The 27,196-nt window shown below is 40.9% G+C and overlaps 1 protein-coding gene across 1 annotated transcript in view; it reads right to left on the bottom strand.

Moving 5' to 3' along the window:
* The window catches only part of LOC105622916 (lysine-specific histone demethylase 1A-like), a 37,792-nt gene that overhangs the window by 7,888 nt on the left and 2,708 nt on the right, over nucleotides 1–27,196 (bottom strand). Inside the window, 1 exon segment of the mRNA XM_012204328.1 lies at nucleotides 15,063–15,228. Coding sequence (XP_012059718.1) covers nucleotides 15,063–15,228 — 166 coding nt within the window.

The raw sequence follows: 27,196 nt of genomic DNA, 5'->3' as shown, positions 1-27,196 counted from the left end.
TTAATAGGAATCGACTACAATATTTATAATACTCTCCAGAGAAGTAAACTGGAGGATACGCAACATAGCTAGATCGTGCTATTAAGAAACGTAAGGAGATCGATATCAGGATACAATTTATCGCGATTGTCACACATTCTGTGCAAATGAGCTTGTATACTTTGTACAAATATATTTTCTACATTCTTACGGAACGGTATAAAGCGATCCCGTACACTATTGTGTATCTATGTAGATATTACCTTTGCAATTGAGTGCTAGATCATGTGTCAGATTGTAGCATCAACCTTTCAAGCATCTAGTACAATTTTTATTAATTTCATAATAATTAATGGCTTAAAAAATATAATTAATAATAAAATATAATTATCATAATTAATGCAAAAGAATATATCATATATTCTAAACATTAAAAATATAATATAAAGCAATTTTATTGTATGATAAATTGATTTCTTTAATTGATTTCTTTCAAAATCCATTCCTTACGACGAGAATTTATACAATATTTTTCGCAACCTCTATCTTCATCTTGCTCAAACACAATAAAACATAATAATAATTTTAAAAGATCCAAGTAATTTCCTTTAAAAAGAAAAATTTTCTCTCTTTAGGCGATAATTATCGCGAGACAGATTCTGAGCGCACAAGTAGCCGAATTATTTCAAACCGGTTTGACGCTGGGACAAGCAGAAGCACTTTACACCATACTGGTATAATTGGTAGCGAGCGCAAACGATTTTTAAGACTACTTTGTACTTAATCGAGTTTTCGCGGAAGCTTTACCAAGAGAAGAAGCTACGACCCCGGCGAAATACGGAAGCCACTTTCCAGTCGGTATCGATAAAACGGGCGTGGTCGCTTGTGATAAATACGCACACGCGGTGGATGTGTAAATCGTTACAAGATACCGCTAAAATTAAACAGCCCATTAATTTAAGAGATATTAATAAGTACGAACATTACGTTAGGTGCGCAATACAGCGCTGCCAACAACTCCAATATTCATATTACAGATGCATATGCATGTTACGTGCCAAAATATTTTATAATTGTTGCACCTCACAACTTACCGAATTATCGATAATCTAGAAAAAGAAAGATACGCGTCGTTCCGCCGGCGCATCGTGATGTATAATTATCGAAATGGTCACTTATTAATACATTGTTGACGGGATGCGGACCGGTTAGGGAGGTAATCGATGTTCGCGTGTATCTTCCATGTATCGCAAATATGTAAATTTTAAACGAGGTGTTTCAAAATTATGGCCACTTTCAGTTCCACATGCTTTCGTCAATCTGGATTCGATTTAGCTACAAACACAGACTCTAACGTGAAAATATCATTATCACTTTGAAATGATTTTATCCGTTTAATATATTTTATAACAAACTATTATCATTCGCAGAAGATTTCTGAGATTTCTATTTAACCTTTTTTCTATTTAAATAAATTAGATTGGCATCTTTACCTTATAAATAAAAGAGATCTGCTTGAAATTTTTGCGAAGCGATTCTCCCTTTCTGTGAAAATAGCGATGCATATTTTCCTGCGTTTGTGCGTCCTCCGAATTCGCGGATAAATCGGCCTGTCACTTTCAGATCGACATAATTACCGGCAGTGGACGACTTGCAGCGCGGTTAATGTGACGGCAATGATTACGTCGCATATCACTGCACCCCATTCGAGCGTAAAAGCGTAACTTGGAGAACGTACACCAGGAGAATCGTCCTGCTCATAATTATCAAACGCGCCACCATCTCCGCTCCGTTTGTCGCAGCCGGATAATTAAACCCGGAACTCCCGAGCTCGTTCACGGCTATCGGTAGCTCCCCCGATTACGTTACGGAGGATTAGGGCCCCGTGGCAATTGCGAGGGCGGTAAATGAATTAGGCAAGGCACGATGAAACGGGGAAATAAAAAAAAAGAAGATACGAAAGAAGGGACGACGAAGAAATGCGAGGAGGGTGGAAGAGTGAAAGCAGGGAAAAAATTGACGGAGCGAAGGAAGGAGATTCGCTCGCGCGGTAAGAGAGGATATTTGAATACGACTATACCGCGAGAGTAAATCGTCCCGTCCGCAAACGAGCAGTAAGCTACACAAGAAACGCATTTGCCTGTCCGATGGTGGGAGAGTATAGAAGGCCCACGATACGGCATGACGCGGGGAAGGGAGATTTCCGCTGCGAGGAGGGAATGACGGGGGTAGAGGTATCCAACAGGGCCTCTACGGTAAGTCCCCCTTCGTGCAAAAGGGGAGCTCGCTATCGACCGAGCTATCTCCCACCACCCATAGCAGTTGCACCGTAATATATAGGCCGTATCTCAAGCCCGCAAATTGCCTTTTTAAACACAACAAGACGGCCGTGCCCCCCTTTCAATTTACGTGGGTCCCTTTTTCGCGTGCGCGGTCCATGCCGTTTGCCTCAGAAACCCCCACCTGACGGGTTCCTATCCCCCCCTCTTCCGTGCTTGGCGGTCGTACCTTCGCCACCCTTTGCCCCTTCGCCGCCATCGTCGCCGACGCCATCGAGAACTTCGTGCACACATATCTCCCCACACGTAAGATTCTTTGAAAAAGGCGTGTCGTATATTATCGTTGTAATTACAAATGGAATAATCGGATATCGCGACAGCATCCCGGCTATCAAAGGGAGTTCGTGCGAACTTTACCTTTAGTGCCAAAGTGCCAAAGGGATACTTTATGAGAGCTTCATGAGTGACAGTAGAAATTCTTCTTTAAAATCGAAAATATAATACAAACTTGTTATCTTTTAATGCAGTTTGATAATTTAAAATATAATAATTGTAGAGCGATTGTCTAATTAAATTGTCTAATTAAAAATTTTCTAATTAGAAAAGGAACAGCTCGACTATTTAAAAATTTGTAATTTAAATATGAGAATCTAATTATGAATAAAAATTATCGAATAAAAAATATATATTTTGTAAATATTTAATTATATAAATAAATATATGTATATTCATTGTATATTACATATAATATTATTAATATTACATATATTATTATAGTCCTGAAATAAATTCTGATACAATAGAGAGAAGATAATATATTAAAGCGATAAGAGCATAGTTATGAATCAATAGATATGTACACGTCTCCTGCTTGCCTAAATGCATTGACAGTTTAAATAGGCATCGATATTTACATGCTTGTACATATTTATTTTCTCTCGCGGTAAATTTACATTGTGCCGTAGATCAAACGGCTGGCGGGGCAAATATGTGTTTTGTTCATGGCTGTGTTTTGGGATCGTGAGATTTATACACGTCTCAAACGCGCGTCTGAGGTACGAGAGAAACGTAAAACATCGCGCAATACAACGGATGTTCTTATAGGATCATTGATGGTCTGACGTTACGAGTTATTGTGTACTGCAAAAAAGAATTAAAATTATTGCAGAGTTTCCAGTGAATGGATATGGAATTATTACATATCTATTTACATCGTTATATAAATGAGAATAGTAGCACAAAATATGCCAGGACAGTTTATTTATTTTTCTGTGCAGTAATATACTTCCAGATAAATGCAGTGAGACTTCGAAGCCACACAGCGAGCTGGAAAAAGCGTCATCGCGTTCGTCGGAGCGAGTGCTTACATGCGATGAGAAGACAGATGGATGATAGCCGAATTATCGGGTTTTCTTATTGCGAGAGTACCTATGTCATCGGGATAATCGCGTGCAACATAATTAGAAACGTGGGACGTTTCGAGGTAGTCGTCTACGCGTGAAAAAATGTGCGTCTCGAGATTTCAATTTACAGAAGATATGCCCGATAGCTCATTCAGGCGAAATAATTAGAGGACGCGAAAAAAAAAACACCGGAAAACACACAGGATTTTAATCGTAATAAGACGTCAAGGATAAAACTCTTCTCTCTCTTTTTCTCTCCCTCTGTTTTCTTTCTTTTTCTCTCTCTTTCTCACTGCAATAGCGGGAGAAAAATGGGCTTACCGTGTGGTTAAGCGATCACGCGGTTGACTCGGCAAGATTGTCGATTTATGTTTACATACTCGTTTTACGCGAGACCTCGATAATTAGAGTAGTTACCCCATACCCGTATGTAACGTGCACGTGAAGGGAAGATGCTCTGGCCGCAGCCGGATGATGCCGGCGAGGATTTAAAAATGGAAGCACGAGGAGTGCCGAAGGTTTAAACGAGGGGCGATTAATCCCTCCGGGGAACGCGGCCTGAAATTGGCGTATAGTCTTCTGCGTGTTATCTTTGATCGTAAAGCATCGTCATCGGCCCGATACACTTCGCGGATCGCTTATTCATCCTCCTCACGAGTCAATATAACCGTGGTGTCCCGAATCCTCTTTCTTTCTTATTATTTCGTCGAATTTTTCTCCGTTCTATGTTGACGTCGAGTTTAATGCCGAGTTGTCAAAATAAAGAGAGAAGAAAAAATATCTCTGTATGTGCACACATAATTATGCGTATAATCAATGTCTTTTGCAGCGCGATGCGTTCACTCGAGATAATATGATCACGATGAAACAAGCTCGGATAGTCGATAATTAATCGCTGCAATAATGAAGGCATTAAACCAATTAACGCTTACGGTTATAAATGCATCCATTTGCTCGCTCGATTCGTGTCTAGTTTGTATTTAGTAACGACATTTATTACGTAGTTTCAACGTAATCGAATTATTATTTATACCGTAGAACGTGTTAAAACGCATTAAATCATTACGGCGCATTTCTCTCGTGGTTATGGTTGATACCACTGCAAACAATCCGGGATTCTGTAAAGCTCTTGCGTATTTTATATGGAATGAAATATCGTGTACATCTCTCCCTAAACATAGGCAATCCCGCAAGCATACAAGAAAGAGATTCCACATATAACAAGGGATCTGCTATGAAGAGGAGAGAAGAGTAAATATAAATAAGACGAAACGTTTAAATGTTTATACGACAACTAAAATACTAGAATGCTTATTTTGATATAATTGTTAAATAAATAAAGATATATTATAGATAATTTGTTTCCCTAAGCTTGTTTCTCTTCGTAATCAAAATTGAATGAAATATTTAATATATCGGTGAGATTAAAGGATTACGTTAATAATGTTCTTTATCTGCATTTATTTTATTCTCTTCATCTGTAATCTAGTTCAGTCCAATTAATTTTTTTTTACTATTTTAAGCTTTCAAAAAATGTGGAAAAATTCAGGGTTACTCTTTAACATCTGTATTACACTACCAAGTAACTTTTTAATTCAAATGTAATTAAATAAAAATCTTTATTTAATAAAAATTGAAATTTGATCAAGAATGAGGAAGAAATTTGAGAGTGAAGTTTCGCTTGTGTGAAAAAAGATCCTCCAGCCGGAGGATTAACTATATGATTGCGTGAAACTGACAATGAGTACTTACAAGACAATGCGTCGCGGGCGGAGGCTATGGATGTCAAGGTGCCATATCGCGGTAACGAAAGAACGGGCGTTCCTGAGCCGTCGTCAAGCCGGAGCCAGTGATGAAGACTACGCGAAGCGAACAACCGAGGAGAGAGGAAGGAGGCAAGGGTGAAGGGAACCGTCGTATAATTGAGTTAAAATTATTTCCACCCGGACACACAGAGAGTGCAGTTATTACGGCAGTTAGCCAGCGCATATACGATCGAAGGGGGCGAAGCCCGGGAGCAGGCGGGGTAAGGGCCGAGGAGCTTTCCGGGTGGCGACTTTTTCTGGTTTGATGATCACTGTCAGAAGAGAGCGGGCGGGCGAAGCCGCTTACCGGGGCCGCCTTTCGCGCTCTCACCTTCGCGCGTCGCTCCATCAATCTCTCGTAACCCACCGTGCCGTTTTTACCGGCTCGAAATTTATTACACCGTTGGCCCTCTCCGCCGCGACCATCCTGCCCGAGAGGGTTTCTCTCGTTCTCTCTTTCTCTCGCGCAGGAATGCATCAGTCGACGTGCGATTCGCTCCGTACGGCAATACGCCATGCACCTTCCCCTTCTTCATCCCCGAGGGAGAGATCCATTCGACAGATCTGTATTCCTCGTCACCGCTGGGCAATCGAGCTTTCGTCGGTTGACGTCGATGGACAGGACACGACGATTCACGACGGGTAGCCTCCCACGCAGGTTTTAACGGAATGATCGCGGACGTTTTGCGCCGACGAGACGCGCGGCACCGTTTGCTTTTATCGACGGAAACTCAATTGGGACGAATCGCGGCGGGCAGGCAGGCAAGACCGGCCATTTCTCGCGATCCTGAGGGGATACTTCGTCGAGTTGTTGAACGTCGAATTCCGTACCATCCGACTCCGATTTTTAAACCAATCGGTGCTTACCTGGCCGGAGAGTATTGGTGCGCGCGCTATACATTTATGCCACGAATGCGATGAGAGAGACGCGCGCTTTTACCCGCGTTAAACAATTACCGTTCGGCTATATCGTGACGCAACGTTTCGCTGGAATGCTATTTGATAACCCGTTAAAAAATGGTTATCGGGGGGAAGAGAAGGTGGAGCGTAAAAAATTCACCATCGAAATTTGATAAACGGAATAATCGTTACTTTCGTCGAGCTTCGAAATTCCAGCGGCGGGATTCCAGTATTCCACGAAATCCCGCGAGCGTAATGCGAAATATAACGTAAATCCTACTATCAGTATATTATCGATAAAAACGTTAACGTTCTCATCTTTTTTTTCTATTTGTGATTTGATATTACTATTTCCGGGCGCGTAACGGATCAAATTATGTATAACATAGTGCGATTTTACTTTGGGAAGCAACTTCATTGATCTCTGTAACTCGTTTCTATTTTGCTCTTATTAACGTGGCGAAACGGGATGCATTCATTATAACCGATTTACAACGTGTGTACGGTTGTACACGTCGTAACTTCAATGCAAACCGTTAGTCTGTCGATTAAATTCAGTAATAGGTATATATAACGGTGAGCATTTCCCGGAATAAAAAGAAGCTACACTATAACCTTAATATATCAGATTATCTTCGATCAGCTTTATAACGATAATTCAACTCTTCTTAACGAACGCCAGTTTTTCTGGCAGCCTAATGGCGACTTTCTCCCGTTTATTGCGCATTCGATCGTATCTCGTTCGAGAATTAATTAATGTCAGTGTCTTTGGAGGGTCCGTGAAATTCTCACGAAATGCACACAAATCTGCACGAGCGAACTTAAGTATTTCTCGCGCGCACGTTTAGAAAGGCGTCATTAATGCTAGGACTAGTGTCGTAAACGAATGCGAGCGAATAATTGCCTTTGCACAATTCATCTTGAGAAACGAAGATCAGAAAATGTGCAGTTTATAATTATCTCATAAACATTTACCTCTTAAAAGTTCATTTAAGTTCTACAAGACTATATAAAATTGAATGAATTTATAAAGAATCTATATGTAAAATTGTAAAACTATGATCATCTGCTATTAAAATTTAAATAAATATCTTTTCAGGTAGCTATATATCACAGTTACCCAAATAAATTTCCTGGTCCCATAATTGCATAATCTTTTATACATAGAATATTTTCACTGTTATCTCCGCCTTCTTCATTAGCGAGAGAGCTTTGTAGAGATTAAACGCATATCCTCGAACGCGGTCGCCCCGCGTGACGTAATTATCCGGAATTTCGTTCTTGATAGCCCGTTGTATGGCCATATCCGGGCTGCTTAGCGGTTTACCGCGTCCACCTCCCGTCTGCCCGTACACGTTGCATCGCAAACGATCCCTTCGGTCGGTGTAGCCACTAGCCTCGAGTTACAACGAGCGGCCATAGTTACTTCCTAAGGGTCCTTTTGAACGAGCTGGGGCCGCACGTGGGGTTGTACGATCTAGAATATCACATAGGTACGAAACGGCAAAGTATAAGAGTACACGAAACATAGGATTCACCATCCTTAGCTTCCTCTAGGATAGAAAGAAGCAACTGGCAAGATCCGAGATGATACGAGGCCGAGGTAAGATAAAGTGGAGGCGACGAAGCCGCACGTTATTGTATTGCATACATGGAAGCAAAGAGAGAGAGAAAGAAAGAGAGAGAGATGGGGAGTAGCACCATCGAGGCGGTCCAGCGTCAATAATTCCCACATGTAATGAGGCGGGCTGTTGTTCACGGGCGGACAATAACGCCCATAATTTACCATTCCACTCCCGAACGGAAACTCGTGTCTTGTTTTCTGCGAGATCCTTAGAACGGCCCTCCCCATTACTTTCGGGTACGAAGAAGGACAAGGGCACGAGTAGTAGTACTCAGTTACTCTGGGTATCATTGACTCTCAATTAAATTGATTCTTCCCGTCTCTCGACGGGTAATCTTGTAAATTTCGCACACTCCGTCGAACGCGTCGCGACGAATTAACGATGCACCTCCAAGAAGTTGCGCGCGTCCCGCTTGACAGCCCGGTAGTCGCTCTCTTTTATCGCTCTATCGTCTCCTTTAATTAATTACGGAGATCCGCGCAGATAATTTCAGGGGCGTCAAACGTGCCTCTCCACAGTAACTCCGCGGGTAAACGTTGTAATTTCTCGTGTCACCTGGCGGACGCGGGTACGCGCGGCGACGTCTGAAATTTCGCGGGCCCGCCTGCGGAATGCCGAAATTACCGTCGTTTCCCGACACGCGGCAAAGCGAAGTCGATGACTTCGCATCCCAACAGACAGGCAGACAGGCAAGCAGGCAGGCAAGCAGGAGCTGCGTCACGGTTGCAACGTGACGTGAAGCCGCGTCTTTGAGCTTATACGGTTGCGTTTATAACTCGTTACGTTGGAATCCAGCAGGCGATTGCGCGCATCCAAGTCTTCGTCATTTAATTTACGTTTAATTACAATCGCCGCGCACATATACGTTCTTCGTGAAATTTTAATGTGTTGAGCTAATTTTGTGCGCGAGCCGTGCCGACGAAAGTGCGCGCCGCGGCGTAAGTCACTAAGGTGTCGACACGCGTCAATCTTCGAGCAATTATCCTACTTTCTTCAGCATGACGTACTGTAAGGATTTTGACTTTGGGAAAGGACCAAGAAAGTATCAAATTGTACTGTATTTTTCCAATGCTCCAGATCATAATACAATAAAAATCACTTAGATTGAAGTACATCTCTAGAAGAACTTCCCTATTGAAACGGAACATACACATTTTATTGTCCCCTTTTTTAGCTTTCAAATTGATACGTCGCCTTTAATTTGCCGTTACTATATTGGCTAATCACGTCTCAGCCACGAAACGCTTTATCGAGAGAATTCTTGAGAGAATCCGGCACGCTCGCCCTGGTTTTTCCGATTCTCATCATTTTCTCCTTTTATTTTCCGTTTTTCTCTAATTTCTTCCTTTGCGCTCTCGGGCCAAGAAATTCATGTTATCCTAATAACGATAATTATGCACGATTGTTCTATAAGTTCTATTTTTATAGTACGAACATTTTTCTCAAGCACATTGAGAGTAATATAAAATTAAATGGCAAAACGACTTTTATATCAATTCGTGTAAGGCTTTTTGTCAAACGCGATTGTGAGTTATATAGCACGAATGTGATTTGTCATTGTAATGTAAACGATAAACAACTTTACGCCGCACTGTATGAAAAATCTTTCGATGATTGGAGACATTTTTTTAAACACAAATTTGATTTCTGCGCGTGTCTCAAGCAGCTGACGAACGGCGAAAAAACGAGGGGATGCGATGAAAACGAGGGACTCGGCGCGGAGCGCCGAAGGGAATCCGTTAAAAATACAAATAACGTACAGAAATTACTTTTGTCCCGCTACGGTCGAAGATTTACGGCGGGGCAACAAGCTCGCGCATTGGCGTAGGACTTGGAGACATAAATCAAGGAGAACTTATGAGAAGCCATTCATTAATATTAATAAGCCGTATGTATCCGTCGGGCATAACGATACGATAGTTGTCCGATCGATACCTAGGGGTTTTTCATGGTGTTGATGAGAAACGATGAGTCAAACGAATCGCGGGCCTCGCCGTGCAAGAAGGAGAATATTATCGGCGAGGACGACCGATCTGCCCTGTCGAGAGTTGTGCCCCGCAACCCCAGATGATATTACGTTATTTTATATCCGCGTTGCACAACGACATATTCACCGCGTGATCATATTTGAAGATAACGGTAAACGAACCGGCGGCAAAAAGTCCCGGCATGTCGCGCGGGGGCGTGTTTCCGTTAATTAATTTAATTCGGCTTATGTTCGCATAATGATTTATTACCGTAAAACGAAACCACTAGCTGATGCCTGGCCGATAATACATCGTCATTGTAAGGCAACAATTATCTGTAACTTCCTTGACGTTTTCGATTTGCAAGTCAATGTCAAATTCAGAGGGGAAAAATTACAACAATGATATCTCACAATATCTGTACGAATCATGTATTTTTTATTTTTCATATCACAAATACTGATACTTTTATTTAGAAAAAAACTTTAACATTGAAATACAGTATAAGGTTAAAACTTGTAATTAAAATATAATTATTAATAATGATTAATTTTTAAAGAAAAAAAAACAAAATTTATTTATAATAAAACGATTAAAAAATTTTGTCTAAGACAATGATTTGGAAAAACTTTTATTAGCAAAACATCTAAATTTAAATTAGCAAAACATCTAAAGTGTAATTAAAAGTATATTATTAAAAATTATTTTACTAATGTTTCAAATAAAACATATTTGACAATATTTAAGAACGAAAAGACTCGGATTAAAAAGAGAATGACGAGATGGTATATCCACATACAGTAGCGGAGACAAATGATGCCTAATAGGGACGAGCCTCACGAGAGGATTTGGCGTGTCGCTTGATGCCTATCAGTCAGACATTTAATTAATAACAACACCCAAGCCGACTGACGTTTCCCGACGATGTGTATAATAGCCTACACCCACTTGATCATCGGTAGTTTCCTCACACTCGTGCATACACGAGTGACCAGTGCCGCGTTTCGATCAATAACAAATGTGTTTTGGGATTGGGAACATTTCACGATTGGAAACTCAGCACGTTCGGACTCAATTTCTCAACGGAAATAAATTATTAGAGGCGAAGATACATACATGGATGCGTAAGCGCCAGAGATTTTTCGACACGTCGTATACTCCGAAGGTACACGTACACATCATATACCGTCGGTGAGATACAACGGCCAATGTGAAAAATCCCGACAAGACGCGAGTTATACATATAGTGGTTGAGATCGAGAGATCGTCGGTCGTATTAATAAAACTGTCATATAATTAACGCCGACGTTTAACGCCGCGACGAATAAAACGCCGGAATAAAAAATGAGCCCGCGGCATCGGCGGCCCGCCGGTCGTTCGGGCCGATTCTAAATATCGGATTTATCGCGCTGCGAGAGATACGATGGAAATGTTTAATTCATGAATCCCCTGATTGGATGCATTATGACAAAGAAATTCCGAGATTAAGAGGCGCCGTTCGCGGTACTGCGCGCACCGGCGAAGGGAGAACACAAATGTGGAGAGGTTACATCATAGATTAAAGAGCGTTATAAATCTACCGTCACGTGCGATAATGAGCTCCAAACGAGGCATCGAACGTCGCCAAAAACGCGATATTAATGCAGACCATCGAGCATTCCGGCGTGCGGCATAAATTCTTCAATCAGCCGCGATGGTCTGCGAGCCGGTGGTATTCGGAAAGCGGGAAGAATGAAAGGAGTGAGAGGAATAAAGTAGAAAAGAATTTATTTACGCTCCATAATAAAAATCTCTTCGACACGACATGGTTGGTAATTAAAAACAGGAGGATCGACAACTAAAGATTTATTGCAAGAAGATAATGTGTGCGAGATACGATTCGTGATCGATGAACGTGGGGATAGTGTGCAAAAAATTCGCTGAATAATAATACTGAACTACATATATTGATTAGCATACAGATGAATAACTAAATGCAGTGACAGACTCATCAGTGATTGAAGATAAATGATACGGTTCTTAGTCTGTAGAAAGCTTTCAACGCTCGCCTTTGACGACAGTAAAAAGAGAAATGATTTAATACTCGTTGAAAAATTGATTTTTATTTAAATTAAGGTTGAAGACCTTTTTTTAAATACCGCGACGCATTTCAGCGATCTGTGCTTTCGCTGGAGAGTAGTTAAGAATCAAAAGCAAGTAAACAACAATCCTTCTACTTAGACGTATTGTTAATGATTTCAATTAGAGAACGATGTGGGCCCATTCAGACATCTTGTGCCCGCATTTACTGAAGAGGGATCGCACGTGTGCATGAGTTAAAGCATGGGACGAAGTGGGAGAAGAGAAGAGAAAGGTGCAAGGACGCGCGGCGTCGTCGTCGTCCTAACATTCGTAACAGAAGGAACGGCCGCTCGCCGCGCAGAGAGTTCAATGCGAAACGGTAATGATTAAGCGGCTGATTAATTTCAGATTAGCGGTATGAAACTGTACAAGCGAATGATCATAATGGAGTGTCCGCCGCGATTACAACATGGTCTATTACACTGATTAATCGGATACAACTCGCGTACATATGTATGACATCCAGCAACCGCGTAACTTGCCATTCATTCGATTTTCTCTCTTTTTATCTCCTCTCTCGCTTTAAACTTCAAATCGTCCCACTTTGTCCAGGATGACCAAATTATTTATGAAAATCTCGGAATCTGCCTCCGGGGTTGTTTTACGGAACTGCTTGCGGCATTACAAAAAAGAGAATTTGACTGAGCAATTGAGATTCGCGGAGCGCGACGACAAGAAACAATCTCCGAAAGCTTATCCATCTCTCTTTCGGAAGTTTTGTCCCGGGTGAGGCAGATGCGTTTCTATACTCGTATACGTGAGAAATTAATATATCAGTTCCTCGTTCGACTCGCGCGCGTTCCGCCGTAATCTATTTCTTCCGGAGATATAGACGACAACGGTCATAAATCGTGAACCGTAGGAGGGTTTTGGGACCAGCCGTATCGCGGCTGCGAAATCCCCCAGAGGATGGGGTGTTAGGTCTGTTCTCCCTCATCGGTCAGCACGGTACAGTGCCCGCTATATTAACGACCATTTCGATACGTACGGAGACAAAGCGAGAGAGCGAAATCGATTGATCCTAAACTTTCAGTTTAGGACCAATCGAAAATGAAATATGAAATCAAGTTAGCACGAGGTAATCTAAAAAAAAGTCGAAATTCTAATAATTTGCTGTATTAGAGAATGACACGAACATGGAAATGCCGAGGAAGTCATCGTTCGTCGTACGAAATGCGTCTTTATCGAAGAATATTCTGAATTGATGCAATAAGTTGGAGTGAAATAAATATAATTTGTTTTAGAGACTATCTAATAAGAGTCTAGAAATGAGAAAGCCACTTTTGATTAATCCGTATTTTAATAATTCCTAAGAGAGAGAAACAGAAATAAATAAGAAAAAGATAGAACAGAACGAGAAAGAGAAAGTAATAATGTAAGTATAATTTGTAGTAGTAAATGTGTGTTCTTCTCTCTCGTAGATTTTTGTTAAAATTACTACCCTGCATATAAAACTGCGGCTCGTGTCTAAACTCTTATTCGAAAATCTCTAATTTGTTTTACTCCAATTTATTGTCGGTGTACAACTCAGACCATTTTTAAAAAAGGAATAGATTGACTTATGTTAATTTCCGAGATGTAACATAAAAAAAACTATCGTTGCGCGTTCATCATCGTTTATTATGAAAAAAAGATCTGGCGATCTATTTGCGTTTCTAAAGTTAAATACGCTCATTTAAATTACACTGCAAATAACATAGCGACGCTATTTATAAGAAGTTACTCCCGTAAATTAACTCATTCTGTGACAAGGGTGTACCACCAATTATCCAATATCCGGTGTACAGAGCTACTGTGTTATTTGCGGTATTACAATTTCGCCCCGCGGCGAAGGACTAACAGGAACAGAAATATGCACGGCTGTCCTACGGGAGTTCGTTAGCGTTCTATCTCTCTTCCCTTACCGCTCGCAAAAATTCCGATTGAATCGGATACGAGTAGTATCGGAAAATGATAATCATCTATAAGTTCGCTCATTACACCTGCATCGCGTCGAGTCCGCACGCAAACGCAACAGCTTATTAGTAAGCATGGCCTCGTGTGCTTATGCATAAATACGATGCCACACACATACCAGCGCGCGCGCGCGCACACACACGCACGCACGCACACGCGCACGCACGCGCGCGCGTACACGTTAAATTTTGTATATAATGGTCGCAGCTGAAATGTTCTCGGTATCGCGTTAAGTTCTTCAAATTAACAAAATTGGCTGTACCTTCATACAGTCGCGGTACACCGCGGCTAACAACCTGGGTTCGTGTTCGGGTTCGGTCTTGCGTGTTTGTTGCCGGTCACTGGATTATTTATGCTCCAATTACACGACTGTTAAGTGCCAATCGAATCCCACACTATCGATTTTGTAATGCGTTAACCACTGTATAACCGCTGTATAGTATACATATTTATTTTTTTTCACGGATATACTATTTTTTTTACGGATATGAGGAACATGAATCTTACGTTAAAATAAATAATAGGATTTAGTTTGAATACAGAAAAAATTACAAGCAGATTTATAAGACTCAATTAAGTCGCGAACTTCCAGTTGCAGTATTACAAAACGAAAGGATTAATTTTGCAATTTAATATTTGAATTATTTGCGGCAGAGTCGGACCAATGCTAATATTTATTCGTATAAATTAAAATTTCACTGAAGATCTCATTAGAACACGATCCTCCTTAATTAATTATTCAATCGTTGTTAATCAAGATCTTCGATGGAACTCATTAGATATCAAGTATCGTGCAACGCATTGGAGATCTCGAAGTTAATGAATTTCAGAGGTGACTCCTTCATCGGGTGCTACCGTCGTTACTATGCGGGTTGCTGACTGAAGTAAGAATGTTCTCCCCATCGAAGACACAGATGGAATGGAAGTGCAAGAAACTGAAGTACGAAGGACGAGGGGGGAAGAAAGGAAGACGACAGGAAGACAGTTGCAGTCACGTATCGTCGCGACAACGCTCGGCGTCATTCACCTTGTCGTCGTTGTCGTCGTCGTCCTTGCTGTTGTCTTCGGTTTAGTGGCCCTCCTTCTAATGGCAGGATAGTAGCGTAGTCGTTTCTGGCCGGTAGTATCCACGACTCGAAGGTTCGAATAATGTGGACTCGAGCCATATTTGGCTGTCCATGCCGTGCTGTTTCCTGCCAGTATCCGATGTTATCCGATCATATTGAGAAACTGCGATTGCCGATGTGGAGCGATCGGCTCAATATGATTCCACGTTAAGCCGTATTCGGTCTTACCCTAAGAGATCCCGAGAAAACCGCGCGTTCCATCGCGAAACAAGAACGCGATTACGGCGGTACCTCCTTCGCATGGGGTTGGCTCGCCCGTTAAAGCGCGCTTTTTTCATTAATCTTCGCGCATTGCAGTGGAATGCCCCATAAAGTTACATCCGTGAAGTGTTCCTATTTCATAGCTCTTGCAATCGTTGCAGACGCGAAAATGCTTAGGCGATATGAAAAGCATACATTACAGAATCTTATTACGAGAATATTTTGTCATCATTCTTTAATAGATTTTCGCCTACCGTGAATGTAGAAAAATTATTACTTGCCAATAAATCATTTGTCGCAAATTTTCTAATTAATTCTCTGTCTGTAATCTGGGTTCTTTTATTTAGTACAAATGAAATTTTACTTTCAAATTCTTCGAAATAAAGGAGGGTAAAGTTCGGTTTCCTCTTCTCTTGTTAAAAAATTATTTAATATATTTAATAATGTAATAGAAATGAAAAGTAACCCAAAAGTTTCCTACATTTTTTTGAAAGGCTAGAATACTAGATAGAATACTAGAACAGTAAAAAAACTTGGACGAAGCAAGTAAAAATACGATTGCATATGGAAAGTTAAATATTAAATATTTTTGGAAAATTATACATCAATTAATTATATAAATCTGTCAGAATATATACTTCCTTTATATTAATGATAGATTTCAACAAGTCGCGTTGAATGAAAATTTCAATACAAAATGAAAACCATTTCGATTCTATTAAGCTTTAATTATTATAAGCTAACCAATCAAACTATTAATTAATAAAGTATTTTTTATGCTCCTTGCGTTACATTTTTGTTACAGATGATCTTAAGACGTAATAACCAGCTAATCCATATTTACAGTGGAGACTTATCATAAAAGTTGCAGAGTTTAATTTTCAGAATTTAATTTCCATAAAACAGCTTTTCACGGCACGCGTCGACGATATGTTCGTCGTCGTCTCTTGGCTCTCCGCTCGAGAGTCAATTTACATTACACGCGACGATTCCATCTATCGATCTTACAATGTCTTTCACGGTCGTAGCCCATTCGTCAGTCCTGTCTGCGCGCCGATTATTCCTCGTACATCTCTCTTTCTCTCCTACGCCTTTTCTCTTTTGCGGCCGCACGCGAAAGGAGTCTGCATTGCAAATACCCGCGGGCAGCTGTATGCGATTTGATTCTTGTCGCGCGCTGTGATAATAACCACGAAGTCGCATTGTAATCGGACCACAAGACAGCGAAACACTATAAGAAACAATGCGAGCCCGTCGCAAACCACCGTGACTAACAATATCGCACATGGCCGTGGGATCGGCGATCCATGAGATTTCCCGTAAAGAGCAACGAGGGAGGATCACAATTGAGATTAATTTCTGAACATGCAAGAAAGAAGGCATGTAGAAATTTTACTCCATTTTTTCTTAATAATATAATCCTTTGAATATTTGAATAGCATCGTCTATTCCATGTAACAATTGCACTCTCGCAGCTCGCAGACTTCATTGAATTTTATAAAAAAAAAAATCGACCAGGAGGGCCAATGTAAGGTTCATTCGAAGAAGGGAAATATTGTCGACTGTTTGCAGCATGATGAGCACCGATGCTCGGAAAGTCCACATATTTTAAAGACGAGCACACGGGCTAATAAGATCGCGTTTACGACACCTCGTTAGGGGAGGAAAGATTTACAAGCGTTGGTAGTGTGAGTCTCTCGTTCTCTCGAGATGTGGCAGTGTTATATATGTTGCCGAGCAATATGAGGAGTTAGAAGAGAGTGCGAAGTTTTATGAGGAAGAATGACAAGCGAAGAAGACAGGTCAGAGAAGATCTATATAGAGAAGAACTGTATCCACGGTTACGCCTGCTCCGCAGGCTTTGTTCGTCCAGCAATAAGCGACCGTAGCCGCCGTTTCATTCCGCGAGTATTATCCTGTATACGTAACATCAGCGTGATATAGTAACGAGCGATGAAGCCATGGTATCGTTGATTATAAGTTTCACGAGTGGACGCCGCGCCGTTAGGAAGAATTAACTTACAATGGGACATCGGTTACAACAGTTTACTTCAGAACGGACGATGGCCATTGCGTTTAAATTGAAATTCTCGTCCGCTCTTTGTTCATATGTAACAATTGTGCGAATAAAGTTACATTTGTCGTTATTTGGAGATTTATAGAAACAACAGATTGTGCATTCTGTAAGATTTACATGGTTAACGTAAACGGAAGGAACGTAAACGGAAAGAACGATTCTACTCGATTATCTAAAAATTTAGGTGGTACAGATTTGAAAATAACTTTGTTGGATCATCAAAATAATTACGTAGAAATCTTAATAATTCTGAAAAAAAATGTTGACATTCTAACAACCAATTTGAGCCGTCCATAATTATTTTGATGGTCCAAACAAAATTATTTTCAGATCTGTATCTAGCTAAATTTTTAAATATTCAACAAAATTATTCTTTCAATATGGAATTTCCTAGTATTATGAATAATCAGGAATTTCAAATAAAGAAGCTTTGATAAATAGTAAGACTAATAAAAAAATTCTATGATAATAAAAAATCTAGAGAAAAATAGCTGCTCTTCTATTATAATATTTGTTCACGATGTATATGTCAATAAATGTCAATAAACAGAAAATTTTATGCATCACGGACTTTGCCGTGTAAAATTTTTAAAAGCTTAAAGGATATTACTTACGGAACGTTCACATTTTTCCAAGCAACGCGACGTGGTTAAATATGCGAATAAAAACATGTAGTGTTTAATGAAGTCCCGTGTTGAATAAAATGATTCGGCGCGTTCAGGAGGCCGCGAGTGACGAAACCATTTTTCAAACGCGAAGACGCCACAATATATTATAATTACTCGGAATGGCCTTCAAGATCGTGTAATTTTCGCAAATCGCTCGGCAAACCGCGGCCCTTTTTGTACTTGCCGAGAAGTTCCTCGGGCGGCAAGGCAGCCGATATATTTTGTCGGAACAAGAGAGAAGAAAAAAGGACAGGGAGCGGTCGGAGAGAAAAGAAAGGAAAGAGATGAGGAGCAAAAGGTCGAGCGGGAGGGCCAGAGGAGGGAAAATAAACGCGCCATCGGGAATCGCACGGAAAGCTTCAGTTTGGCGTGCCTGGCGTGCTACAACGGGATTAGCGAGATGGTCGAACTCTCGAGGGAAAGAGAGAAGAGATTGAAAAAAAGATATGAGAGAGAGAGAGAGAGAGAGAGAGAGAGAAAGAGAGAGTGGAGGGAGGAAGGGAGAAGAAAGCAAGAGAGAGAAGTACAAAAAGAGAGTGACTATGCAGAAGACACTTCATCCCGTAGCGCGCTCGGGCTGACTTTCGGACCGAAAGTCAGCCTGACAGGCAGACTGCAATAGATAATATCTGGAGAGACGTTCGCCTCTCTCCTCTCTTATTCGAATCTGCGCGGCTCGCAGTCCTCACGGGTGTGCACGTGCATGGCCGCCTCGTGTATGCGATATAACTCTCACACGGAGCCACAGTGGCCCTCGAAGCCTTCGAAGGGAGTCGAGCTCGGCGGAGGCGGCGGCGGCGTCTCGCGCAGGAACGCGCCCTCACATACAAGAACGCACACCGAGGGAGCGGCGTGCACTTATCGAGTTAGTTTTTTGTGTCAGCCGGTTATTAGATTATGATTAAACGATTCGAAGGTTTGGTGGGACGAAAGAGGAGCAGCGAAAGGAGCCCTGGAGAAAGAAAGATTGGAGGAGGCGAAGGTCCCGAGATCGCAGCGCGGCGAAAGAGTGTGGGCAGAACAAACGGATATCGAAAAGGAGGAGCTAATTAAAATACAAATACCTTAACTGGCTTCTCGAGAGGATTAGTCGCCGCGGAGGCTTACCGCGCCAAGAGACGTCTTCCTCGTTACTGTCAAACTTCGCGGCGGAAAGACGCTGACACCAGTCCTTTAAATCTTAAATCAAATTGATACGCCACGACACGTTCTATTCCGTGATAATCGGATTTCGGACGATTCGTCGTTGATGAAGTCCATTTATCGACAGCGAAGTACTGGTTCTCAACATTAAAAGAGTCAAAGTGCTCTCTACATAAATATATATATATATACATACATACATATATATATATATATATATATATATATATATATTTTTTTTAGCAATGTACGTTCTTTTTCTCAAACAAATACAACACGGAAAAAAAGATTAGCTACCACAGTTAAAAATTAGATTTGGCTAATTCATTAGCATTATGGACACCTAACGTGTCTGCGAGGTCTAATTTCCATAGTGAGGCTTAAATATAATCATTGTAACAGATATGCATTTTGCTATGTCGATGTATTGATCATTGCAAACATTTTCTGACATGTGTAGCAAACAATTTGGTATAATAGCAAATACAATTTCAGCAAACCATACTTAGCTGTGGTAAAGACAATTTTCTTTTACATGGACATATCCGATAATTATGACAATTAATTTCATATTACTAAATAAAATGATCTGTAACAGATACATACTTAGCTATCACGTTCTTATATTAGCTATAGCAGCAAATCCTCTGTATGTATTAGCAAATTTCATAGCTACAGTAGCTAATGCAATCTCAGCTAATTTAGAATTAGCCAGAAACTAAACTTTTGTTTGTCGTAAATATATAATACATATATAATACAAAATTTTCTCAATTACTGTGATAAAAATAGTATCAACATAATTATACAATAGTTTAATTGACATTTCTAACAATGTTCCAATTAATGAAAATTTAGTAAAGTCACGTATGTTACGCAAGAATGTTTATAGTGTTCATTTAAAGTTCTTCAGCTTAGGTATTTCGAAAAAATAGTACAGATAAAGTGAAATCAAAATATTATCTTGAATGGAATAAAAAACAGCGGAAGAAGAATGGCAAAAGAAGAATAAACAGGTTCGCGGTAGAATAAATAGAAAACGAAAAGAAAGAAATGAAGAGATCGAGAACGCTAAGAGGAGTCCATGTTATAGCAAAATGGAGCAATAACGAGATAAAAAAAATGCAAAAACCTAGAAGCAAAGGAGAAAAAAAAAGAGAAAAATGGGAGATCAGACGAAGCGACGAAAGCGCGAAGAGTAAAAGCGACATGTATGGCGAAAACTACGGTTTAACGAAACGATGGGCACGAGCGAGTTAAGAAGAGTTTCAAAGCAATGAGGAGTCTGTGCATTCTGTGTGTGCACGGCACGCCCGTATTTCAATCGCGAGATAAGGACGAAGCGAGGAAAGGAGGGTTACACAAGACGAGATGCGAGGGAGAGCGGAGAGGGAGGCGGAGAGAAAAAAAGAGGGAGACGGTGCGCGCGAAAGAAGTTAGAAAGCCGAAAGTCCGAAGGATACCGAAGAGAAGGCGAGTATAAGGCACGATATGCAAGCCAAGCCGCGGTGATAGTCGGAGACGCGGGTAGAAGCGAGAGGAAACCCTTACCATCCCTCCCTCGATCCTCCTCGTTTTTACCATCTCTCCCTCTCTCCCTCCGAGAATAATCTCCCCTTCGCTCCCAGAGAGGACATGAGAGGACGAAGGGAGAAGAGAGAAGGAGGTAAGAGAAGAGAAGAGAGAAGGAAGGAGCCCTCTCAATGATGTCCGCTTGCGTGTAGTGAATATCCGGCTCTACGGTTGTAGATAGGTAGGTAGGTACTCGTGCGCGCCATGCTCTCGGCTTTCGTGTGTGCACGTACACCTCGTGGCGCGAGCGAGTTGCGTGCGTCCGTGTGCGCCGGGTGTCGGGTCGTAGACCACAGCGGAGTCAGCTCGGAACGCTCAACCGGTCGAGCAACTTTTTAACGAGCTGTGGTTCTCCTCTCCTCCGCGAGGCGGAGGAAAGATGAGAGAGAGAGAGAAAGAGAAACCCCAGTCTGAACCGCGAGTTGAGCCATCCTCGCTTCGAGATGCATGCATGCATGCAGGCACGGTGGACGCATGCATGCATGCATGCATGCATGTGCGCCATGTGATCAAAGCGGGTGAGAGACGCGGGAAAAGAGTAAGAAAGGGATGAAGAACAGAGAAAATGAGAAGGAGAAGAAAAAGAGAAAGAGGAAAGATAGAAAGAGGGGCAGGGAGGCTGGAGGAAACCGCGAGGACGTTGTGCCATCCTATACGGTTATAGGGTTAAACAGTCCAAACTCTTTGCCGCCGAGCCTCGTAGAAATGAACGCACTTGATTATCTTGCTCATTTGCAATGTCGCGCCGTGCGATTTCTCCGATTGGACTGTCGACATAACGCTTAACATTTAGCGCTTAACATCATCGGAATATATATTCCGCCTGTGTGGCGATCGTTCAAACTCTGACTCCAACGATTCGTACTCTTTGCGATAATACAGCCGCTTGTTTAAAATTACTGGTCTCATCAATTACAATCCACATCTCTTATTGCGAAGAGAAAATCAAATGATATATTATCGTTAATATGTGAAAACGCTTTTCTATGTAAAGCATAGTTTTGCTAAATATTTAAAAAAGTCAAATCTGAAAATAACTTTGGGCCAAAATAATTAAATAGGACGCTAGAATGTTAAAACTTTTCACAGCATTGCTCTTCATGCTTAAGATTATTTTGATAGTTCAACAAAATGATTTTTAGATCTGTTATATCTAGTTGAATTTTAGATATTTCAGGAAAATTGTTCTTCCGTAAAAAGAAAGTAGTAGACCGTATGCTCGATATTTCGTTACAAGCATCGAAGTGTCAGAATGGAGAACTTCGACACAACGGTATTTCTATTGTTTGTGCTTGCATTGTGTAAGGTAAATGCATCCGAATTCTCTTAAATTCTTGTTGCCCTTTCTTTTTTAAATTGTTTTTAAAATGATTATATTTTCGATACTTACTTATCGAATTCTTTGCGTTTATTTAAAAAAATACTATGAGACAAGAAAGATATAAACTATGAAAAGACACAAATCGATTTTCCATTTTTAACATACGATTTATGTAATTTTAAAATAAGTGATTAACATTGCTCTTCGTGAGAGAAAACAATTCGCGACGTCATTAATTCAAAATTGTCTCAATTTTCAGCAATCAAAAAATGCATGGGAAAATCCCGAAAATCTCAAAATCCCTCGCATCAGCTCTTGCAGAAAATCAACAAGAGAAAGCTCTCTTTCACGCGCGCACGCACATATACCCGGAAATATCTCAGTCGCAAAGAAACGATGATCGTACTCCGCGGGAAGAAATCGAGAAACCTTCTTCTGCGAACCTTCTTCAAATTTTTTCCACGCTTCAACAGCGCGCTGTGACGCGAGCGGAGTACAAATAAAGTCGCATAAGTATCAACTGTTTCAATGGGTAATTTGAGAAAGCTTCTCTCGATCTAGGTGTGCTAGGGTCGAATAATAACCGTTTTACCTGATGAACGGAGGAGCCGTGTGCAGCTTCGTGAGTTCGGCTTCCCCGTTGTTCCCCGTCGAGAAACGAGCGTTTCTCACCCATTCTTAAGCTTTATTGAATAAGTGTAAACGGCGGTGTTGCGCTAGGAAGAACAAGTGCCTTCATCCACGACATCGTTATTACTCGTCTCGAGTGTTTTCTTGCATTACGGAATTTAAGGACGGCCCGGCAAACTCAACACGAGGAAGTCTGAAGTCTCTCTCTTCGAGGGCCGCGGTCGCGGCCTACGGTCGATGCCGTATCCTCCTCCCCACGGCAAGAAAGGCTCGAACCGCACCGTGGTGAATCTGCCCGAGCCATCTTCCACTCGGCCGAGTCGAAACGCACGCGAGTCGCGAAATACCGTGGCTCTCGGTCTCGGGACCTTCATTAACAAAGGTTTACCTTATAGGATATATTCCATCTATTTGCGATAGTCACGAACGGTCAGGGTCGTTAGTCTCTTACGAGCGATTCTCTTCTCGATTCTCCCGTTGTTTCTCCGTCGCAGCGGAGACTTTCGCGACTTCCGTGTAAACTCCTCGTTGCTTTGATAAGCGGTACATGTGTCTCGCTCTAATCTCGCGAAAAAGTTTCCTCTACCGAGAAAAATATTAGATAACGAGATCTCGATCGTGTTTGCTCGTGAAAGAAGTTGAGACATGAAACGTTCTTAGCGGCCATTATATTTTACCGTTCCATACGAAAAAAAAAAGATTAATTGCAGTAGCAAGAATCTGTGTGTGGCAGCTAAATTTCAGTTATTACATATGGATATCTAAAATTTTAACGATATAGCCAATTAATTAGCTGTAGACGTTATAGATGAGGATCACAAAAATTTAACTATGACAGATACTTTTATAGTAGAATGCGTTGTAACGACTAGCTAATAAGTTCACTATATATATATATATATAATTTCACTACGAAATATTTTAAAATATTTGTTTTGATATTCTGATAATGTTTTAAATGGCATTAAAGTACAATTTCATGTATTACTAAAACAAGTAATTGAAACGATAAAGCTGTCGCTCTTATTCGAGCGGCTAAAATTATGTAGTAGTTGTTGTAGTTTGAACTACATAGTCTCAACTACAAGCGTTAAACTCTAACGTTTTTGACAATGACTGCGTTTAGCAGCTTAACAACTGCGTTATAAAATTCTTTAATATGATGGTCTTGTCCTTAATTCCTTATTGGATCTAAATATAAACCAATCATATTAAAGACTTTTATAACAGTTGTAAAGCTGCTTTTTCTGCTGAACGCAGTCATGTTGACCAGCAAATATACTTTCAGTAAACTATAATTAGCTGCAACGCTAAAAAATTTATTTTCCGTGCGTAAAGAGGAAAAAATTCAAAAGATCCAAAGATCCTCAAACAGAATTCGCGAGCGAAAGACATATTTTTGCGACAGTAATTCCGGCTTCGCCGAGGGACAACGAGCAGCCGGAGCGCAAGTCAACTAAACGTTAGCTTTTTAAATGACAAATTATCGTCGTGCTTTGCCGCGCGTAATACACAGAGTATACAGAGCCATTACTGTCACGAGACGTATTCCGCCGGTGCAGCAAGCCATTGCGTGATTTCAGAATCTGCGCAGCCAGTCGACTGCGTTTTATTTCTCTTTCTTTCTTTCTTTCTTTATACGTTGTCAAAGGTGGACGGTGGCCACGTCGATAATCCGCAAAGGCCTCCTCGAGCGCGTATCCTGTGATCTTCACTCATATCCTGTTGCTCTATTTCGTTTCCTCCTTTGCTTCATCTCTTCAGAAAGAAAACGCATCCCGTCCGATTATACCAGTAGCAGCGGCAGCTATATTCATATATTTTTCCATATATGTAACATATGTACGTGCACACACACAAGTCGACTCGGCTACTACCGACTCTATTATCGGATGTGGCGATAATCCGTGCTATCGTAATGTATCACCGGCACGCAAACTCAAACGCCGCGGCATCTTTTTACTCCGCGCTTAGCCGACTCACTGCGAAATTATCAATGATAACGTCGTAATAATATCATAGAAGGAAAGAGATAGAAATGCTAGTCGAACGGCCGATTGATCGAGCGATCGATCGACCGCCAGCTTAGAACGACGCTGGTGGCTCGCGAGAAAATTCCCGAACAGCGAACGGATCTCTTCTTGGGTCCTCCCGGGGCTTGAGAGAACGACTCTCGCTTGCTTGCGCGTGCTCTCTTTTATTACGTGTTTCAATCAAGTGTAGGTCAATTGACGATAATCACGAGCGACGTACCAAGGCCGCGCTCGGATTGGAGGGTGAAAATGCGAGCGGCGAATAAGTGGCGAGGAGTGGAATGGCGCGGAACGTAGCCGGATAGACGGCGGGGGCCAGCGGGTGGAGGAGAAAATAACGGAGGGCAGAGGGTTGCGTAATGAGAGGGTAGCGGAGTGCCGATAAATCCAACAGGTCTCAGCATTTGTAAATTGCAACCTGTCAATACTGATTCGCGGCAAAATAAATGAGCCTGCCCCCACGCATGCACACACAGAGTGTATCGTCCACGGTCCGAGTCTTACTTGTGAGTTGCGGATGCACGACGCTAGCGAGAGCGACCGCGCGATTCCGTTAAATCAACATGAAGGCAGTGTTCCAGAGCGACGTCCAATCCAACTCGAAATCCTCATGTAAAACTGAAATTTTTGTTCTCTTCCTCCAGCGATTATTTGCCTAGCTAAACACAAACGCTATACAAATCAGCGCTAAAAAAACAGCGACTAAAATTCGTGTATCTATGAATCCAGTTTCTTTAGTCTTACACGGAAAGAATGGTTTCTAGAGAATCTAAAAAGCTAAATAATAATAATTTTGTTCGATCAAAATGGTACCTACAGAATGATTGGTTGTTAGAATTAAAACTTTTTTTTGCAGTATTGCTCATCATGGTTGAATGTTTTAATTTTTTTATATAGTTCCACAAAATTATTTTCAGGTCTACCTAAAAGCAAAAATCGTTCTTTCCATAAAAATACTATATTATGTTATGCACGAACTGTTAAAAGAAATGAATATTTGTCTGTTTTATAAGCCATGTAAATGAAAACAAAAATTCACATAAATGCTTTATCTTGCGAAATTATTCGTTAAAGTGGAATGTATTAGTCACTCACTGTTATTGTGATATAATAACAAATGTGCATTGTCGTCGAACACATATCACATATTATCACGTTCCTCCGTATGTCAGGAATGCCATAAGTGCACGTCTCTCGATCAAAAATACTACGACAGCAATTTGGCATCAGTAATTCCGACTGTCATTGCATTGTTCGACATTGGTTGCGTTGAGCAGAGAAAGTTGATGCTCAGTGAGCGTTCAGTGATTTTTTAATATGATATTATTTTTTACATTTAGGTTTTTACATTTTTTAATATGATATTGATTTTTACATAGATTTAACGAAAAATTAGGCAAAGACCAATCAAATTAAAGCATCACGAAGTATTCACTGATCAGCTTTCTCTTCTATGAAACGTAACCAACATGCAAAAGTTCATGCTTAGATGTAAACAAAATATGAATGTAATATAGGACTGATCAAGAACATCCTTAATCGAGAGAAGTTAAATTAAAGTGAGCCAAAAAATGCAGACATCGATAATACCAGTATCGTATTGCAGTGCGAGAAAAATGCGATTGCACTTCCTCTGTATATACCTTTACATACTTTAATTCCATTAAATACGCGCTCCATAACGGTGGCCTCATTCTTCAAACCAATCCATGGGATATAGTCAGGGACGGGTCGACTTGCCAAAAAATGTCCGCATTCACTCTGTCGTGCCATAAGATTTCCAAGCGGGAAACGATAAGTAGCGCTCGATTACAAATCCTATAATAGAGCCTGACCACGATTTTGTCAAAATCTTACGAGAGAGAAATGTATATACTTTTTTTTTCATCTGTATCTCACTCTAACTTATGAAATCGTAAGTAGTACTCTTTTCTTCTCTCTTTCTCTCTGAAACTTTAAGAGTGAATTGTCAGTCTAAAGAATGATCTCTCACTCTTAAAGTTTCAGAGAGTATACTTAAAACTCTTTTTCAAGATTGGTTCAATTTTCACTCTTTAGAGTGAGATTCCATTTCAGAGAATTTAGAGAATATATATACAGGGAAGAAATATTTGTTTATATGTCTCTTTCTCTCAGGATTTTGACAATATCGCTCGTAACCAAACTCTGTTCTAGAATTTCTACGTACGACTGTATTCAGAGATCGACCGCTGCCGTGTAAAATACGATGGCGAGTCAGTCGAACAGTAAAGTACTGGCTGGATTAGTAATAGCCATTTCTCATACGCGGAGCGTTGGCTTAAGCACGGATTTAACGTATTGTTCTTGCGTAATCGTTACTACTTGCGCTGTTACGTCACTCGTTGCGGATCGCCTCGCTTGGTATTAA

Source organism: Atta cephalotes, assembly GCF_000143395.1.
Source record: "Atta cephalotes unplaced genomic scaffold scaffold00002, whole genome shotgun sequence".
Classification (NCBI taxonomy): domain Eukaryota; kingdom Metazoa; phylum Arthropoda; class Insecta; order Hymenoptera; family Formicidae; genus Atta; species Atta cephalotes.
Note: the sequence above shows the minus strand (reverse complement) of the source record. Positions and strands in the feature narration are given on the sequence as shown.